Here is a 19062-nt window from a genome sequence, read left to right on the forward strand (position 1 = left end):
TGGATTTCCCAGAGTCAGGCCGCCTTACTATTAGCATGATTATGATAATCTTTTCCTCTCATGGTTCTCCCATCTGATGATAGCATCTGCTAAGCCTCCCACAATCTCAGCTTAAAGTTACACCTTGTATAAAGTATCCCAGGTGTATTGACAACTTATCAACCTTGAAATAGATTGCCAGGCACCTTTGACCTCCCAGGCACATTTGACCTTTGCTAAGGTCACATTTTTGTTCAGGTCAAGTGACATATAGGCTTCAGGTGATTTCAACTTGAGAAGGATCTTCAACTTCAACTTGGCTTTAGCCCCAGATAACCCCGTCGGGTACATAGTGGGAGGGTGGGGGGTGGCTAAGGCGGGCAGGCCTCCAGCCTGGCCCGGAAAGTGTCAACTGTGGGAGACAACACGACTGGGCCAGGCAGGACATTTCACTCAGATATTGTACATGGAAAAAAAGAAAAAGAAAAAAAGGATCAGAGGGTGTCTACCTACATCGGATATGTGTCTGACTCAGCTCTTTATTTGCCACATGAACATTTGTTTGTTTTTTGTAAATAAAAGAAATAGTTTCTAGTGTAAAAACTCTGTAATCCACACTTCTTTTTTCTTCTTTTTTGATGGAATAAGAATTTTGATGGACTGAAATACTTAATGGTGCAGGTAACATTTGCCCGGTGCAGGTGATCATGATTCAGATGGCAGAAAAAAGTATGGAGAAAACGTCCTGACTCTCCTTGAAAGTTAGTGTCTACTGTATAGTGATACATCTTCAGAGCTTACCATAATCCTAGGTTATCAGTGAGTGGTTTTGAGAGAGGCCTCAGAGTAAATTGATGTGTTGAGCGAAGCAGAGGGATAATTCCTATTCTTGTCTTTCACTGTTCAGCCATTTTAGTATTCTGCGTTGCGTTTCCTTTCCTCGCTTTCTTCTACTTTACAGCCCCAAGGCATTTGGAAATGAGGAATTTGCATGTAGATGTCAAGCATTCTTGATATATTGCTGTTGTGGTTCATGTGTTGCCGTGGGCCGCAGTTTGCGTCAGTCTGTCGTTTCACGGAGCCTTGTTGCTATAGCGACCAACATGAATGACAGACCGAAATGATGGTCACCCCGTCATCTCAGCAGGAATGAAATATCTGATATGAGAAAAGAATTAGGTCAAATCCAGCCTGAGGGGAGCATGAAATACTGAGATGTTGGAAGAACTTAGAAAGCTTAAGTCTTGGAATAAAAACCTATGTAGTTTCCCTGTCCTTGGTGCTGAAATAGTATTCAGATGTTGTTACTTCACATTATTATTGCTTTTGTGTCTTTTTAGTGCTTTCTTTTTTCTAGTTGTTGGGAAGACATCTGTTTGGAGATGTTTTGTGAATTGATATACGGGTCTCTAAACAACTTAATCAACTTTTGCATGGCTAGAAAGTAAATGTTGTTGCCAAAGCACATATAGTGATTTTTATAAATCTTATTAAAGTTTTTTCAAAGGTGCTACAGTAGGTATTGAAATTCCAAGCACATGAACTTTAAGATAGTTTTAAAGACAAAATTGGCAAACTTTTGTCCTCTACTGGTTATGTTCACACTTATGTTTAACTTACAAGTTATTTGACATTTCCTCATTGTAGAAAAGTCTTCTACATTGTGTCTATATTGGTCATTAGTGTGACCACCCTTTGGCATTATACGTTAGCTTTTCAGCAGCTGCTGGTTTTATTATATCGTACAACTCGTCGCACCCTCAGCTAAGCCATACACGTCCAACTCTAAGCCTTGTTTAAAGCTATGTAATAAGTATGTGCGTCATTAGCTTCAAGTCTGAAAGACTCTAAAGTTTTAAAGTTCTAAAAGGTTGAATACTTTTTACAGCCTATACAATTGTGGTGTAATTTTTAATCTAAAAACTTTAGAGATGCCTCATAGACAATGAGATCTTTGTAACTTATGTATTTGACAGCATTACACATCATTAATATTCCCTAGCCATTGACAACTGCCTACCCCATTATTTTAACTTTGAAAGGAGCGGAAGTGCATGCCTTCAATGGCAATGATTATGATTTATTTATCTATTTATTTATAAGACTTATCCATAGCATCAGTCTGTCTGTGAACTATTAAGTATTATTGATGGCAAGATGATAATTTCTAGGGAGGCAGGAAGGAAGGAAGTAAGTATTATAGATGACAAGATGACAATTTCTAAGGAGGCAGGAAGGAAGGAAGTAAGTATTATAGATGGCAAGATGACAATTTCTAAGGAAGCAGGAAGGGAGGAAGCACAGTCCGGAAATTGGCGACGTTGAGTCTCTTTTAGTGACAAATGGGGTGGTTTTCCTTTTCTTCAGTGCGGTTGTTACTTATAAGGGAAATTATAGTGTCTGTCTTTCCTCAAATCATGTCTGACAATGTGATGAGAAATGAGCTTATGTCCTTCTTCTTAGCTGGTGTGTTAGACCAAAGGGCTGTTATACTGGCTATATAGATACAGATACTAGCTGTAGTAACATCTCTGTCAATGCTGTGGGAGGTGTATATAGGTGGGTTACAGTGAAGGCACTAGAGGCTTAGTCATAGCTTGGACTTACAACAACTTTTTTGGTATCATGTACTTTTTTTGCACTGCACAATCATTGCTACAAACTTATGCTTATGTCCCCCTACTAGTAACATCTCTGTCACTGATGTGGGAGGTGTGTAGGTGGGTAGTGAAGGCACTAGAGGCATAGCTTAGACTTATGTAAGGAAACAACTTTTTGAAAGCATTTACTTTTCTGCATTGCATCATTGCTAATAAACGACATTGACATGAAAATTCTATAATGTTCTACAATGATTTGAAAATTCCATTGTTTTCTACGACATTGGTATGAAAGTTCTATTATTTTCAACAATGATTTGAAATTCCATTATTTTCTACAATGCTGTAAGTCTTTCATTATTTTTTCATGGTTGACCTGAGAACTGAAGATCATTTCATTTACTTGTTATGCATCGTTTATTATGATTGATAAAGACATAAAGTAGAAGAAATCAGCAACATCATGTATATGTTTAGACTAAATGTAATGAGAGTGCATATGTCAGCATCTTCAAACATTTTTGATGTGTTTTTCTCTTCGTTATCATACTTCGTTATGAATCCCTTTGGGTAATGACTCAGGCGTCTGATTATTCCCAGGCCTCAAGTCGCAACTCATTTCACAGTGAGCCTTTTTGTTTGATTATTACCTTGAGAGCCAATTAAATAGAAGTCAGCCTACGTAGTACTCTACTTCAGACGAAATTGCCCGCAATTGATACCCGCTGTGAAACTCTCATTGATGAAAGTAGTCATACAGAGAAAAGTAACAAGAAAATAAATCAATGTAAAGATAACAGTGATTTCTACTAGGCTGAGAAATAAAGAGAAATTATAATAAACAGATGAAAAGTAACAAAGAGATCAGATCTTTCTTGTTACTTCCTCCATCTTCTTTGTAAATACATCAATGTAAAGATGACAGTGATACCTACTAGGCTGAGAAATAAAGAGAAATTAGATTAAACAGCCAAAAAGTAAAAAGGAGATCAGATCTTTCTTGTTACATCCTCCATCCTCTTTGAAAACATATCAATGAAAAGATGACAGTGATACATGTGTATCTACTAGGCTGAGAAATAAAAGAGAAATTAGATTAAACAGCCAAAAAGTAACAAGGAGATCAAATTTTTCTTGTTAGATATTCCATCTTTTTTTAAAACAAATCAATGTAAAGGTGACTCAAAGTGATACCTACTAGGCTGAGAAATAAAAGAGAAATTAAATCAAACAGCTGTACAGTTGTAAGTGCCCAATGACAACTAATCTTTGATCTTTGATGCAGATGGATAGGGGACCTTGAAAAGTTGAATACTTGATAACAGAGTTCACACAAACGCAATGAAATCCCTGCTGTTTTGAAGACGTCACACTCAATTTGCCTGGCTTGTTTAAAAGAATCAAAGTGTCCTTGAGATACACGTATGCAGGTGTGCATGAATGCTTTTCATAAGAAAGCTTCAAGTTGAATCACTATTTTGTGGAAGTTTTTAAAAGTAATGTGATCTTTGCAGAAATGACTTGTTGATAGGTATTGTAGTATCGCAGGCTTGGTGAATATCAATTTTGTTGAAGGCATTTAATGTAGGTGTGTGATTGGACGTGGGAGAGATGGTTATTTTGAAATATGGTTGAAGGTCAGTTTAGAGACCCGTAGAAATCTCCTGAAGCCAATTTATTTGTACAAAAGAATCTCGTACACATAGTTGACTTGACCTTAGACTAGTTAGAGAACAGAAGTTGCCAATTTAGGATTGCTTTTGGCACCTTACATAGCAGGGTCATGTCTTTGTACATGTCAGCATTGTAACGGTATTTTCCTCAGGGAACATTGAGTTCATATTAGTCAGAACATTAAAACTTCAGCATATGCTTCTTACAAGTAATGTGTCCAATATTGTAGAAGAGACATCCATGCACGTTTTATTGATATATGCCAAGGAAACATCACGTCCTGGCATTGAAGCAGAGGAAAGTACTGATAGATTGATGATGTACTTGATAACTTTTATGTACACTTGGGAACAAAACTTAATAGAGTCCATTACCATGTTGTCATCAAGCTGGTCCATCTCTGCCTTTTTTTGCTGAAGTCATGACTGTATAGCTCATTCTGGTCTCAGGTGATGAGATTATGATGGTCTTAGGTTGTAAGAACAACAGTAAAAGGGAGATTGAGTTGATTCTGTGTGACAGTTCCATCGGGTTTGGTTAATTTGATGGCTTTGACTTAAATGAATGGTGCCCTACTCCTTCCATAGCCAACGTATTGAGTAGAGAATAACTGTTTAGTGCCTGGAAAGCCTCAGCCTCTGCCTTCTCACAATTTGTCCAAGCCATCGTAGTCCCCCTCTTTGTGCACGAGCGTGGAAAGTTTAGGTTGACCGGTACCGTTCCTGACTAAGTCATTACTTATATGTACCTGTTGTTGCCTATTACTTCCCAAGTTTTAAAAGTGTGTACAGTAACTTAATAAAGTAGTAACGTAGCCACGTCCTCCCTTGTGTACCATTTGGACTTCAAGCTTTCTCCCACGCAGACATCGCTTGGCCTCTATCTCTGGTCCCATCTGTCAAATGTCTCTTCTAATGGGGAGTCCAAACAGGCACTTGTGGCATTACATCAACATGAAGTATGCTGATTTCTCGGAGGAAAGGGAGATCCTCAATTTAGAAGCGTGGTATGTTCCCATAAGATATTGTAAAGGTACAACATACAGGTTATCTTTGCTGTAACTGTCTGGTGAGAGAAGTGATTAGGAATTAAGTACTAAGTCTGAAAGGGACAGAGCAGATACGGTAAAGTCATTAAGGTCATATAAATACCATATTAAAGGTAGATAGATGATAGCAAGCTAGGCAGATGTTTTTTCATGATGACTGCTATCAAAACTGACTACTGTTAAGTTACAATTGCATGCAGGGTTGGACAAGTTTTTAAAAATCCACTTGCCCTATAGGTCAAGAACATTTTAGAAACTATACGTGCCCAAACTGATATTAAGTTATTAAAGGGCTTATAAATACCATCCATTATTCCATATTAAAGGCAGATAGATGTTGGGAAGCTAGGCAGCTGTTTTTTCATGATAACTGCTATCAAAACTGACCACCAATATAGCTTAAGCAGGTTTCTGCCTAAGGCCACTATGATTACATAGATGACATCTGGGCGTGCATCACTTTTCGTCCATCTCAACAACAACAAGACCACAGCATGTCCAGGTCAAAAGATACGAAAACGGAAGTTCTGCTGCAGTACCAAGGTCACATACCTTGCTGTCCTTCTTATGACTATGAGGAAACAAGTTGGATGTTGTTGTGGCCATGCTCACACAGTTTATCAGATGTATAACTATAACACATAGTTAATACTAACAACAACAGAGTGATAGAGATAGCCATATCTGTTCAGGAGATTTTCCAGGCACGCATATGGCTGCTGAATCTTCTGGTGAAAACTCCTGGGTTGTGTCTCGCTGTCTTAAAATTATTATGCGTTATCTGTTATACACATGTATTTGAGCTGTAGACAAGGGAAAACAGTACTTTTCATGTTGACTCTTTAGTTATAAGGTATTCGAGAAAGGAAAGAAGTCATTAGATAGTTGAATATAGAGAATTATTTTAAGGATTGTCTTCCAGGACTTCAGCCATGCAGTTTTCTATGAATTTGAAGTTCATACTTCTGTTACAGTATACATGTGGTTCAAGCGCAAAAGAACAAAATGCACGAGGCAAGTGGTACAGTCTCCTGGCTCTCGGGAATCAAGCACAGGCCGCCCGGCTCACGAAACCCAATGCACTTACCACTAGGCTAAAACTTAATAAGGTCTGGACCAGTTAGACTGTTCAGTAAGTGGCGTTTGCACCACACTGTTACACATGGATTTTTCCTGGCACTTAGTTCAGTCTTGGTTGACAGGACAACAAGCTTATGTATCCTTGGCTTGAGATGGACAGGTTTTGTGAGGCGAGTCATTAGAATGCAACATTACCCAGTGAGTGTGGCAACATGGTTTGGAGTCCTGACCCCAACACACTCCAGCAATAACAAATTTATCTTTAGTAGAGTAATAATCAGGTTATCGTGCCCCAAACATGCTCCCCTACACCCCCATCTGTACAGGATTTATCGACTGTTTTCCTCCTTCTGGGAAAGTGAGGACAACAAGATGTTTTGGGAATGTTAATATATATGTGTGAGCTTGTTTCTAGAAGACTAACTGCATTCGCCGCAAGGCTGGGCCATATCAATGGATTATCTTGGACTTTTCTTTGCAAAAATCCAACAAGTGGTCAACTTTAACCTTTAGCACTCTGAAGTAGCCGTTTGGCATCCAATTCCCTATTGGTTACAGAGTTAGGCAGCAGGGAGAAGGTTAAGACTTGGCCTGGCGAAAACCTGAACTTTGCTACATTCTATCTTAATGACTGTGTATACCAAGGTAAGACTTTCCCCTTTCAGGTTGGTTTTGTAGTTCAGTATTATTTCTTTAAGATCCGAGAACCAACAAATTAAATTGGTGTGGCCTTGTGTTGACATTTTTGACCTCTAGTCACCCCTGTCAAATGATTCTGCTAACAATGCTCTTCTTTCCATTGCTGACCGCTGAAAGTTTGCCCCTGATCAACAGCAAAAGGTTATCACCCGCATAGACACAAAGCATAGCAGCCGCTAAACAGTCATGCTGGTGTTGTACATTTCGGGTGAATAAATAGTGACTGCATTTTGGGTCAGCAGAGTTTTTTGGCAGTCAGCCTTTTAACTTACATTTACATGAACATTTGTACTTGTTCTATTGGTTTAACATTTATCATATCTAAAAGAACTGCAACTATTGAAGCAAAGACAGACTCCGGTCCCGGTAAAGTATATCTATTCACAGTCAAGCAATAGCACAAGCTGTTGTTAGCATGCATTTATCAATGACATTAGATAAGAGTCAATATCCAGTTTTCCTGGATAGTTGGGTATTGACCATTGTAAGGAGGTGTCTTACAGCTCATTGACATATTGGCTTGTATATTGGGTCAGGCAGATGGGCATAGTTTCTATGTGTTAACAGGAACTCTGGGAACCAAAACGTCTTCCCAAACTATGCATAAATACATAAGTAAAGAATGACTTCATATATACATAAGGTACAAGTTGCAAATTACCACTGTTGTGTCAATGGTTGTTCATTGCGTATGTGTTGAAAACAAGAAAATTGCCATACTGGATAACTTATATTATGACATAAATGCACTCACGTCAGCTTCACTCCTTCACACTCCTGCTATGATAACTATAATTAATGATATAATTAGTATGAGGCTGTCTTCCCTACAGTTGATATTTGTGACAATGGCTTTGGTCCCCAAGATTATCTTCTAACTTGTGCAGAGAGAACATTGCTGGATTTTGTTTTAAAGCATTGTATCGTAAAACAATAAATGAGGCTAATGTGCCCAGGAGCGGTTTCCATGTCATTGCTTACGTATGTACAAAATCTAGGCCATTGACCTCATCATCCTTGTCCGGGAGTCAATCTGTTACCTGCCAGACAACTTAATGCCGTGTGTGCTGATTGGCTACTCGATGAAATTATTCATGCATGTTTTGTGTTGATGAGAATGTTAAAGATGAGGTGGGTAGGCCTGTAGTGATAAATCAGGCATCACATCCTGACAGGGACAAGTAGCGACGCACACTTAGAGAGTCGAGTCATGCCTCGGCAGGCATCGGTAGTAGTGACACTACGATCAGTGGAGTGTTACGGGTGGTAATCAGTTAGCAGGACTAGTGCATGCAGTACTGGAGGCAGCATGGAGAACGTCACCAGTAACAGTACAGTAGAGACAGGGGATGGAGAGGACTGGTGGACGAGCTACACCCCACGGCTGGGGGTGTGGAAGACTGTCATCATCTCAGTCGTGCTGGTCCTGATCATCACCGGGAACTTGTTGGTGATGGTGGTGGTACGGAAAGTGAGGTCGCTACCCCCGGTGAGCAGAGTGTGCATGATCTCCCTGGCATTATCGGACCTTATGATAGGGATGGTTTATGCTCCGTTTGCCCTGCACATGTCTCTCAGTAAGCAGCCCATTATTAGAGTGTGGTGCATAGCTAACTGTTATTTAGGAATCTACTTCTCTGCTGTGTCCATGTGCAACATGGCAGGTACAAGTCTGGACCGATTCCTGACAGTCTCCTTGCCACTGGTTTACAGAAAACATTCCTCGACTAAGAAGTGTATGGTGATTGTGAGCGTGGCATGGGTTTTCCCTGCACTATGTTTTATCCCCCTGTGCTTCACCGAACTTAAGATGAAGTACTTCGCTGACTCAATGACCTGTTCTCTGGATTTCTTCCACCACTACGCTTGGACAGTAACCATGATTGTGCTCATATTTGGCATGTGTTCAGTCATTATTGCCGTGTCAAATGTGCGGCTTTATAAAATTGCCAGCAGGCACGTGTTGGCAATCCGGAAACAAGACCAAGATCGCAACAATCCAGAAGTTGGTTCGGGCATATCGAGAAGTCGTCGCAGGAGATCCTCAGTGACGCACCCCACCGTCTCCAAGATTCTCATCACTGTCGTCGTGACTTTCTACTCCTGCTGGACTCCGCTGATGACCTACAAGGTGTTCACCTTTGTGGACAGATCAGACGGGCCTCACGGATTGGGCTTCGCGCTCGTGTGGATCGCGATGTGCCACAGCTTCCTGAACGTCGTGACATACTGCGTCTTCAGCGCCGAGTTTCGTATGGGTCTGCGGAAGCTCCTGTTCTCGCGCTGCAGCGGGAAGGACAAGTTGCCCTGCAAGAAGTGCGAGTTCCTGAACCAGCCCAACTGCACCTGCAATCACTCCACGTCTCGAACACCCCCGACGAGCCCGGAAACCTGTAACACGGGCGTCATGCTCAGCTGTGCCGCATACTTCAAGGCGAAGAGCCGATGTTTCGTGGGCAGCGAAGTCGTGACTGTCGTTAAAGTCGTGAAAAGCGTAAAGAAGAGCAGTAGTGTGTCACTAAACGGTTTCAAGTTTCAAGACAGGACTGGTGACGCGTTCACTCCCAAAGAGAACGCTGGTCCCGACAGAATTCAGTCAAGGTCACTCCACCAGGGAAAAGATCAAGGCCCCTTTTCAGAGACCACTACAGACTTGCCACAAACAATGACAACTGAGAAACCTACCGACGATGAAAAGGAGAAGAACGAGAAGTGATTGCATTTGCCGAACTTTTCATCGCAAATATTTGGGTCCAAGAGACAGTCCGAAGAAAAAGTAGGCAGTTGAAAGTTGGGATTTGAACCAAGAGGTAAGCCACCAAGAGATTGTTGCTACATGGAGACAGAAAAATGTCAAGCACTCTCGAAGACAATAATCAAAAGGCAGAGCCTGGTAAGATGAAAGAGGTTTATTTTTTAAGTAGCCTGTGACCTGTACTACCGGCTCTACCATATAGTATGTATATGTAACAAAGTCTGGTAGGGAAGATTTTCTAAAAGAAAAGAAAAGGAAAGAATTATCAGATTTCTGATAAGATGTGATATAAACTGCTAGTGCTGCTGATGACAGTACACGCAAAAGGGTTTTATAGGGTTACTAAAACTTCAATCATATACGTAATTATACAATTTGCCATCATTTATTTCATAATGTCTACAGCTGGTACTGCTGGTATAGACTTCATCCTAAGTCAGCTTACTTGTCGAGAATCTTAAATGAAAATTGTGTCTTTCCTTTGGATGACTAGAGCAGCTATAGTCAAGTTTAATGACCCAAAGGTTTGGCTGTGTGGTCAAATTGATTAGAATTAGCAGCCTATTCTGAGACTTCATGCCTTGAAATGCACATAGGCACCATCTTCTGTCGAATGACAGAACATTTTTACCAAGTTAGGGCGGCAGAAGTTTTTAAAGAAAAACATGTGGAAGCTTTCTAAGTATCATTTTTCAGAAAATATTATTGAAAACCTCTTCAATTTGCTAGGGGTCATACTAGTAATTGAGATATTTGTTAACACTGCAGTATTTTGCAGTGCGTTATTAATCATAATGTTGGCGTCAGATTATTTATTGCCTAGTACTCTAGAGCTAGGAATTCTTGATTTATTGCAACAGAGTACTGAGCTTCCGTTTTGACAGAATTAGATCAGAGACATTATGGAAATGGTGGAAAGATGCATTGACAGTGTGATTTTGTGAGCAGCAATGGCATGGTTAAGTGAAATTGCCGATGTGTGTCACTTCAAGTACTGTTTCATGGTTTACAACATATGCTATTGGTACTGCAGAAATACAGATGTAAAACACTTAATACTCTGTGAAAAACTGATACCTTTGGCACAGAAGACTGAAAAACAATTCGGTGAATTCTATAATCACTGATATAGGTAAGATAAATGACAATTTAAAATGGCAAACAATTAATGAAATGAACTGACCGTATGTAACTAACAACTTCCAACTCCCTATATGGATTCCCTATGATTTTCATTAATCAAAAATCGCATACCACATCAATGTATGGTTCAAGTTAATCTTTTTTCTGGTTCTGGGTCAAATCCATAACTTTTTGCTTCTTACCATCATGCCACACGATTCCGCGATTTTCATGATATTCAAAAGCATTCTATTTTCTCTGTTGCCTCAGATATAGAAATCCTGAACCCAGGAATTTCATTCAGTTGGCAAATGTCCTTTAAAAAATGGTGGGATTTATATGCATGACATGCAATCTATGGTAACTCAAAGTTTCAGATTGATTAAGTGTAGAGATTAAGTTTGCAATTCATCAAACTGGTTTGACGCATGTATTATTAAGTGACAGATTGGCCACAATAAGCTAGCTATTGGGAGGAATCATGGGTCACCTCCAGACAAACAGGCTAAATATCTGCAGTCAAACCTGTACAAGGGACCACCTTTACTCAAAGACCACTTGGCCACTGTGACCACTTTTTGGTGGTCCCTTAATTTTTCACATTGACGCATTGCTTAGCCTTAAGAATCCTGGCTATACTCCTATAGGGACCACCTGTCCACATAAACCAGATTTGATTGGTCCCCTGAGTGGTCTTCTTGGGCAATTTTGATTGTACTGATTTGCATGCACGTCTCAAGTGACCATTGTGGTTTATGGTATTAGATATTGCCATGATACAACCTTAAATAAGCATCTGCCAAGAGAACGAAAAACAACCGATCTGTGTTTGAAGAAAATCAGTTGTCCTCAAAACACAGTAGGATTCTCAGCCATAGAACATGATTCCATGGTGGCCAGATACCATAAGAAGTTAAGATATGCAAAGTATAGCATTCTCCAGTTACTTCTACTAGTTCTAGTGAAGTTGACTCCAAATAACCTGCATCCAATTTTTTCTCAATCTGTTTGCCAATGCAATACGTCAAACTAAACTTTATTGCTGTAATCATCTCGACAGCTAAGTGCTGCGCCAGGTCATGCGTTTGAGAATATGTCACTTTTCACTATATCTATTTGGCACATCCCAATTTATCAGAAATGCTGTCATAGGGTTAACCAAACTTTCCAGAAATGCTGCACATATAAATGGAATTAAGCGAAAGCTGAAACTTTGTCAAAGCAAAATGCATTTTTACTTGTATCGAAAGTGGCTTTCCTAATGGCACAGAGCTAACATCAGAGAAGGTGCTCTAACAGTTTAGGACAGTCGGGCAAACTGCTTTTTGATGAGCAATCTTCCTGATTTAATGCCCCGTGCCATTTTGTGGGTGTGGGAAAATGGGTTGTGTCATGACCTGCTCTGTACATTTGTATGTGCGTAGGCACACACTTTGCTTGTAAGATGTCCCCCAAAATGTACATTTCAAAAATGCTATTTCAATTTGTAACTATGTCCTCAGCTTTTGAAGAATAGAACACTAATGGTTCGGTAGATTTAGCCTTGGAGCTTTAACTTTTGATCCGATATGCAACAGCTATTCAAAACCTTTCCCTGAGTTAAACCACTTGCCATTCACCAAGCTAAGCAGTAGTGTGGCATGATGGTTAACACTGACTCGGAAAGGGCACATGTGTTAGAGGTCAGACCGCAAATGTCAAACCATTGCAGTTCATTAGGATCGCTTCACGTGATAAAAAGTTAGCACTCACTCACTCACTTATCCCTCACCAGACGTTTGACAGGCTTTGTGTGTGTGTGCAGAGAGGCAAAAAGGCATTCCAACATGATAGAATGTTATTTATAGAAGAAAGAGTCAGAATCATGATAGACAAAATTTCTTTTGCCTACTCAAGATCTAGATAGCATGAAAAATGAGCTTAGCCTCCTTTTCTACATAAGTGCATTCATGTCATTTAGAATATTTCAGATTTTGTGTTTCATAAAAATAATTATGTGTCAGGAGTATGGCACATGTCTTTTCATCACTTGGTTGCCAGGCTCTTTTTTTTTTGGTTCCCAAGGACTAATTATTGACACAGATTTCCTTGCATTTGTACAAAGTGCTGAAGATGCCTGTGATTGGTTGACTAATGGCTATCAATCCTTAATCGAATATCTGATATGACAGTAGCTAGCAGGCAGGGAAATTGTGTGCATCCAATCTCCCCAGCTATTTTAGTATCTACAGTGGAAGTGAACTATGCTCTGATATGTATGTATAAAAACTATATGATCTGATCAAGTGTGTGGAGTTGTACAGAAAGTTTGTCAATATGTGGTGTATTTATACCAAAAGATATTTGTGAATAACTTGCCCTGCTACCCAGTGATTTAGCAATGATTGATTCGAGTATCTCGACCTAAATCATTGATTTATTCTTGTAGCCACTATTTCATGTTTTTGCTCAATGACACATACGGATCGTTAGAAATATCTTCAATTAAATCAGAGACTTTGGTTGCATCCATTTCAGAGATATTTTATCACAAGTTATTTTCTCACAAGATATATCATAAGTTTACTGCAATGCCCAGCGTAGCATATCCTGTCTGTAAATATCTAGATGTAAAATACAGTCAAACCTGCCCAAGGCGACCACCCGGCGGACCGAGCAAAAACGGTCGCGATGGACAGGTGGTCGCCATGAAGAGGATTCCACCCACATGTTTCCAGGGCGAGGTTTTCAACTACAGCTAGTACGTAAATGGATGGAAAATTATGTGAATTTAGACAGCATGACCCCCACCAGGTTCAATTCTCATTGACAGAAAGATCCTACAAAAATTAAATTTCCCGTTATCGTTGTAAAAATTGTATACCGCTACATCGTGTACACATTTTCGTCATATTATAATTTTGTGTACAAAGCAATGGTTGCCTCGATGATCTCGCAGCGCCTTCCCGCATTCACACGTTACATTAAATAGTACACACACACACATCATCGAAGTTTGAAGGCCTAAGACAAATCCCTAGAAAACACCTGCTGGCCCCAGCCTTTTTTGGGGCGCCGACCGCTGGATAAAAGGGTCAAAAAGTTTTCGATCTGACAACTAAAGATGAACGGAAGGGTGTGATTTTGTCGCGCCGCGCCGCCAAGCTCTGTGCGACCGCATCGAAAGGTATGAGTCAGTGGAGCAGGACGCACAGCGTCCAATAAAGGTTTGAGATTCATGGAAATAAAAATAAAATAAGAATATTAGTTTTCATCAATAACTAGAGTGTTCGTAAATGTTCATACACAAAAGCATCGTGTTTTAGAAAGGTCAGCGGTACGCCAAATCCGGGCCACGCCAAATCCAAGATGGCGTCGGGACCAAGGAACAACATTTCTCGCCCGATGTTTTGCCCGCTGCGAAGTCATTTTTCGGCGGAATTTAGTCAGACACAGCCCAATTTTCCTGAAAATACAAGAAAAAGATAATAATTTCTGTGAAATCTGACTTTTTGACGCCATGCACTACGCATTCGTTTTGAAAATTGAGTTTAAACCGAACTGAGTTTTTCGGTAAACTATAAGATAACGATAGGCACATGCACAACAACATCACAAACATTTGTCTTTACAATTTGTTTATGAAGGGGGAACGCTTTATTAAAACACTTCATGGAGGAATCGATGCTATAACATTGCTATTCCATATATTTTTGTCCTTATTTTTGTCCCTCAAAGTCTTGAAAACATATCCGTGAAATCCGACAACAAAATGATCCGATGTCACCACACGCTTGAAAATTAGGCGGCCGCCATGGGCAGGGATTGTGCTCTTTGCGGTCCCAATTCGTGGCGGTCGCGGTCGCGTTGGACAGGTGGTCGCCTTGGGCAGGCAGTTTAATGCTTGTGCCTATGGGGAAAATTTTCGGGACCGAGAAAAAGCGGTCGCCATGGCCAGGTGGTCGCGTTGAAAAGGTGGTCGCCTAGGCAGGTTTGACTGTAGTCCATATTATATTTGAAATAAGCATACAACTACATGTAGTATATATTACTAAGGGCAGGCCCCTTTTTGATTGTGTGGAGAGTTGTACAGTTTTAAAAAGATATGTTAAGGGAATCAACTCAAAGTTGTGCCTCAATTTAGAAGTGGTTGAAATGACAAAAGAATGATATATAAGATTGTGCCAAATCTTATCAAGGTTTTCAGGGTTTGATAACCGTTATAGAAGTTGGTTTATTGGAAATCTTGTTCTACAGAAGTTGACTTATTATGATAATAAGATTGATTGATATTGACGTGTATGTAATTTATTAGACTGACCAGTGCAATATAACCACACAAGAAGGAACAAGGGAATACTTGTGACCTGACACACTTGCGCACAAATATAAAGGTTAAACAGGCAGACAGGAATGTTTCATTCCAAAATTTTTCAAAAAATGAAAAACAGAGATTTTATTAAATCTCTCAACATAAAAAGAATCATGCATAAAGTGGAGGATTTATTGATATTCACCCCAGGAAAAATTGCAAAAAAAAATATTACAAGGTGTGAAGTTGATAATGATTGACACTAATGATAATGGAGAAAAAGTGGTGTGGATTTATCATGCAAACTTATCTAACTCCCAGTAATCATATCATCAATAATTTTATCAAAAAATTATGTATGTTTTACTCAAAAAATTATGTATGTTTTACTCAGTTGTTTATCATTACCACAACAGTGGACTTTGTTGAAGATGAGTTAGGAATGAATCTTTCATAATAAGTTTGTCACTGTGGTAATTACCTACATGTATTAGGCCTTGGCCTAAGATCGCTAATAGTGTACAAGAAGCAACATGTATTGCCCACATCCAAAGTGTGGAATAGCATACTCAAGCTCACACACCAGAGAAAAAGGTACATATATTTACAATTTATGGTCACAGAAGTTTGAATTGTGATGATGGATTCATCTTTATTTCTTGCTGAAGATAGTCAGTGGTAACAGTTAAGTTATTGATTGATTTATGATACTAAAGCAATGGTGTAATTTTGAGATGATACTTTGCCAGACAATACTTACTTCTCAACTTATGCCTCTAAGTATTTAATCTAGAAAAAAAAAGATTTAGATGTATACGATATATATATTGTTGTATTGTGTCCCACATTATGTATAGATGCTTGGATAACTTGATGTTACATGCAGAACCTTGACATTACGGCATTCTGATGAAAATTTAATGACAAATGTAGATGTATGATGTATATCATACACCCAGCTTAAATTTGGATGTATGGTAAATAACATTCAGACCTTTATGAAAAGGTATTGATATCAACTATTTACCCTCTGGGGTCATATCAGTAATACATGTATCTGTGTTGGTTGACAACTCTGTGTTGTTTGACAACTCATATCAGACCGACATATCTTGCCTATATTTAACCTGTATTACATTTTGGTGTACCACCTTGCAAAGTGGACTGTGGTTGCTTATTGTATGTATGTATACTCAGAATTGTGAGTACTAGAATTACACAAGTTTTTCATCCCAGAAATTTACATGTGCATCATTTTAAGGTATATCCATAGGAAATCATGAAACAGGGCTCGAAATTCATTTTTGGAAATAGGTGCACTGGTGCATCCAACCCAAAAAATTATGTGCACGGAAAGAATTTTGGGTGGACCACATAAAGATTTTAGAATAAAGCTGAATATCAGCAAAACATATTTAACCTAAACGCCTAAGAACTTCAATCTGTAATTCTATTATAGCTAAGTTTGAAATTTCAAACAAGTACATGTAATGCATCAAACAAAGTACAACAAAGGTTATATTACTTTTTCAGATACTTGAATTTCAAGAATGTTTTGTGTACCTGTGTACAATAGTACCTTTACCATATAGCCAACAAAAACATCAAGGTGGCTGGTGCACCCACAGTCAAAAATGAGGTGCACAGCTCCAATGTTGGGTGCACATAGGTATTTCGAGCCCTGTGAAAGGTAAAGAGACTGTGTAAAAGTGACACTACTCTATGCTGCTGATCTAATCTCGTATAATCGAAAGTTGAAGTTGGATTTATGGGGTTAATAGAACAATATTGCAGTATTTTGAAGGAAGAAGTACCACATCCTTCCAGGTTAAGATCATTGTGGTAAAAAAAGCTGAATGTCATAATACAGATCGATATCCACAGAAAGCACAATAACCGTAACATTGGAGTATGTAATTGTGTGTAAAGTAATAAAGAGGCCTATACCTCATGGTTGATTTGATTTGAGTGATTATTGGAGTGAAAAGTTCATGAAATTTTAGCCATATCGTTACAACAAATAGCTAGTTATTTTATCTAGTTATAGTACTACATGTTTTTTTACTAATAATATACACACGCTCTAATTCTAAATTTTAAGGGTGTTACTGTTAGTTTAAGTTTCACACTTGTTGCTTTTTTTACATACATTTTGCACACTCAGATTTAGAATTTTTCCTTTGTTGGGGGAGGAGACATTGTTTTTGTTTATTATGAAGATGACACTTTGAATTAATTTTGTGAAAGAGAAACATATCACTATTGACAGGCAACTCATAACATTATCAATGAAGCGTATCTATACTTTTTTAAACAAATGTTTGTTCAGTGCAAGACCACGGGGACCACTTCTGGCACTGAACTGTAACACTTACCGAAGCAGCATCTCTTCTCCCTAAGTCCGAAACATCAAGATTTAGACAAGCTAAACTAACTGACTCCATAGGAAAAGCAGGGGTTACAAAGGCTCCTCGGGAAATTCCCTACCTCATTTAGCCGGAATGGTTTTGATCCACTCACACCGGGAAGGACCCCTACTCTGTTCAATAAATGTGGCGGGTTCTTTAATGTGCTCGAGGTGTGGATCTCGTTTAACACGGGACTTCCATTTAACGTCCTATCCAAGGGAATTATTCCCACACCAAAGCTAGGTGCTCATTTCCACCTGAGTGAAGTGAGGAAAGTCGTGTAAAGTGCCTTTCCCAAGGGCACATCATCGGTGGTGTCAGGGGATGTGAACTCGGTACCTCTGGGTTCTGGGGCTAACGCCCTGCCGTTATGCCACATGACCCCACTTGCGGTATACATGAAGCTGAAATTTCTATTGCCGCAAATATCAAGTTCTGCGGTTCTGACGCACTTCCAAGTCTTTGATCAGCTAGTCTTCTGACAACTCAATTGACATAACACCCAATTTACTGCTTGTAATGACAGCAGTTGTCAATGTTAGTACCAAGTCATTACTCAGAGCTTCCATCCATTCCCCTAGAGGTGTACCTTTGAAATATAAGTCAATTACAAGTACGTGTAAGTAAATCACTTCCATGTTCGTGTAAGTGTGCGTATTGATTAGCACTTCTTTACAGTCAAATCAATCTCTATTTGGCGTTGTGTTGGCACAACGGTTAGGGTGTTTGGCTCAGAACCCACTGCCAACTGCTTAAAAGGCTATGGTTTTACCTTCATCTTTTTACAGTCAAATTGATTTCTGTAAGTGTAACTGATTATGATATGGAGATTACTTCCGGAGGTTTTGAGTGACATCTACCACTCTTCTTCAGTGTCACTAGAATGAACTGGCAGAACGAATAATACATGTACAAGTACATGTACAAGTCTTAACACGTGACTGTAAAAAACAAGTTCAGCAAGTCATGTTATATACTTCTAGTATATATGCCTGTTCATTCTAGTGACACCGAAGAAGAGTGATGGATGTCACTCAAAACATCTAGAAGTAACCTCTATATCTTATCCTGGTGTAGACATTGATTTCTCTGTTGATAGATATTGTTATCTGGATGTCTAACCACCATAAACGTATTGATTAACACTTAGCCTAGTTGTTGACTGTGACAAATGGTCTTGAAAGCAACATTGATCGCCAGTTTGCCAAATGTCACTTGTTGCCTGAAGTTATTTTGTACCAACTGTAATTTGACCCTGACACGATGACTTCATGATTACTTCGTCCTTGACTCAGTGTAGCAGAAATCATTCATGTTCATGATATGTAAACATCCTATGGTGTAACGTGCCAGCTTTATAGCAACAGGCATATAGCAACAGCTGGTTAAGCACCCTGTCAAGTGTA

The 19062-nt window shown here is 39.3% G+C and overlaps 2 protein-coding genes across 7 annotated transcripts in view; both read left to right on the top strand.

Moving 5' to 3' along the window:
* LOC136445228 (uncharacterized) overlaps positions 1–19062 on the top strand; it is a 74788-nt gene that overhangs the window by 16572 nt on the left and 39154 nt on the right. The gene's annotated exons all lie outside the window — the stretch shown is intronic.
* Positions 2995–13568, top strand: LOC136444728 (G-protein coupled receptor 52-like). Its single transcript, XM_066442429.1, has one exon. The coding sequence runs from the start codon at positions 8390–8392 to the stop codon at positions 9794–9796; it is 1407 nt and encodes a 468-aa protein (XP_066298526.1). The 5' UTR covers positions 2995–8389; the 3' UTR covers positions 9797–13568.

The sequence above is a fragment of the Branchiostoma lanceolatum genome, chromosome 11, assembly GCF_035083965.1.
Source record: "Branchiostoma lanceolatum isolate klBraLanc5 chromosome 11, klBraLanc5.hap2, whole genome shotgun sequence".
Classification (NCBI taxonomy): Eukaryota; Metazoa; Chordata; class Leptocardii; order Amphioxiformes; family Branchiostomatidae; genus Branchiostoma; species Branchiostoma lanceolatum.

Coding starts and splice junctions, on each gene's coding strand:
- LOC136444728 (XM_066442429.1), top strand. CDS start 8,390: ATGGAGAACGTCACCAGTAACAGTACAGTAGAGACAGGGGATGGAGAG.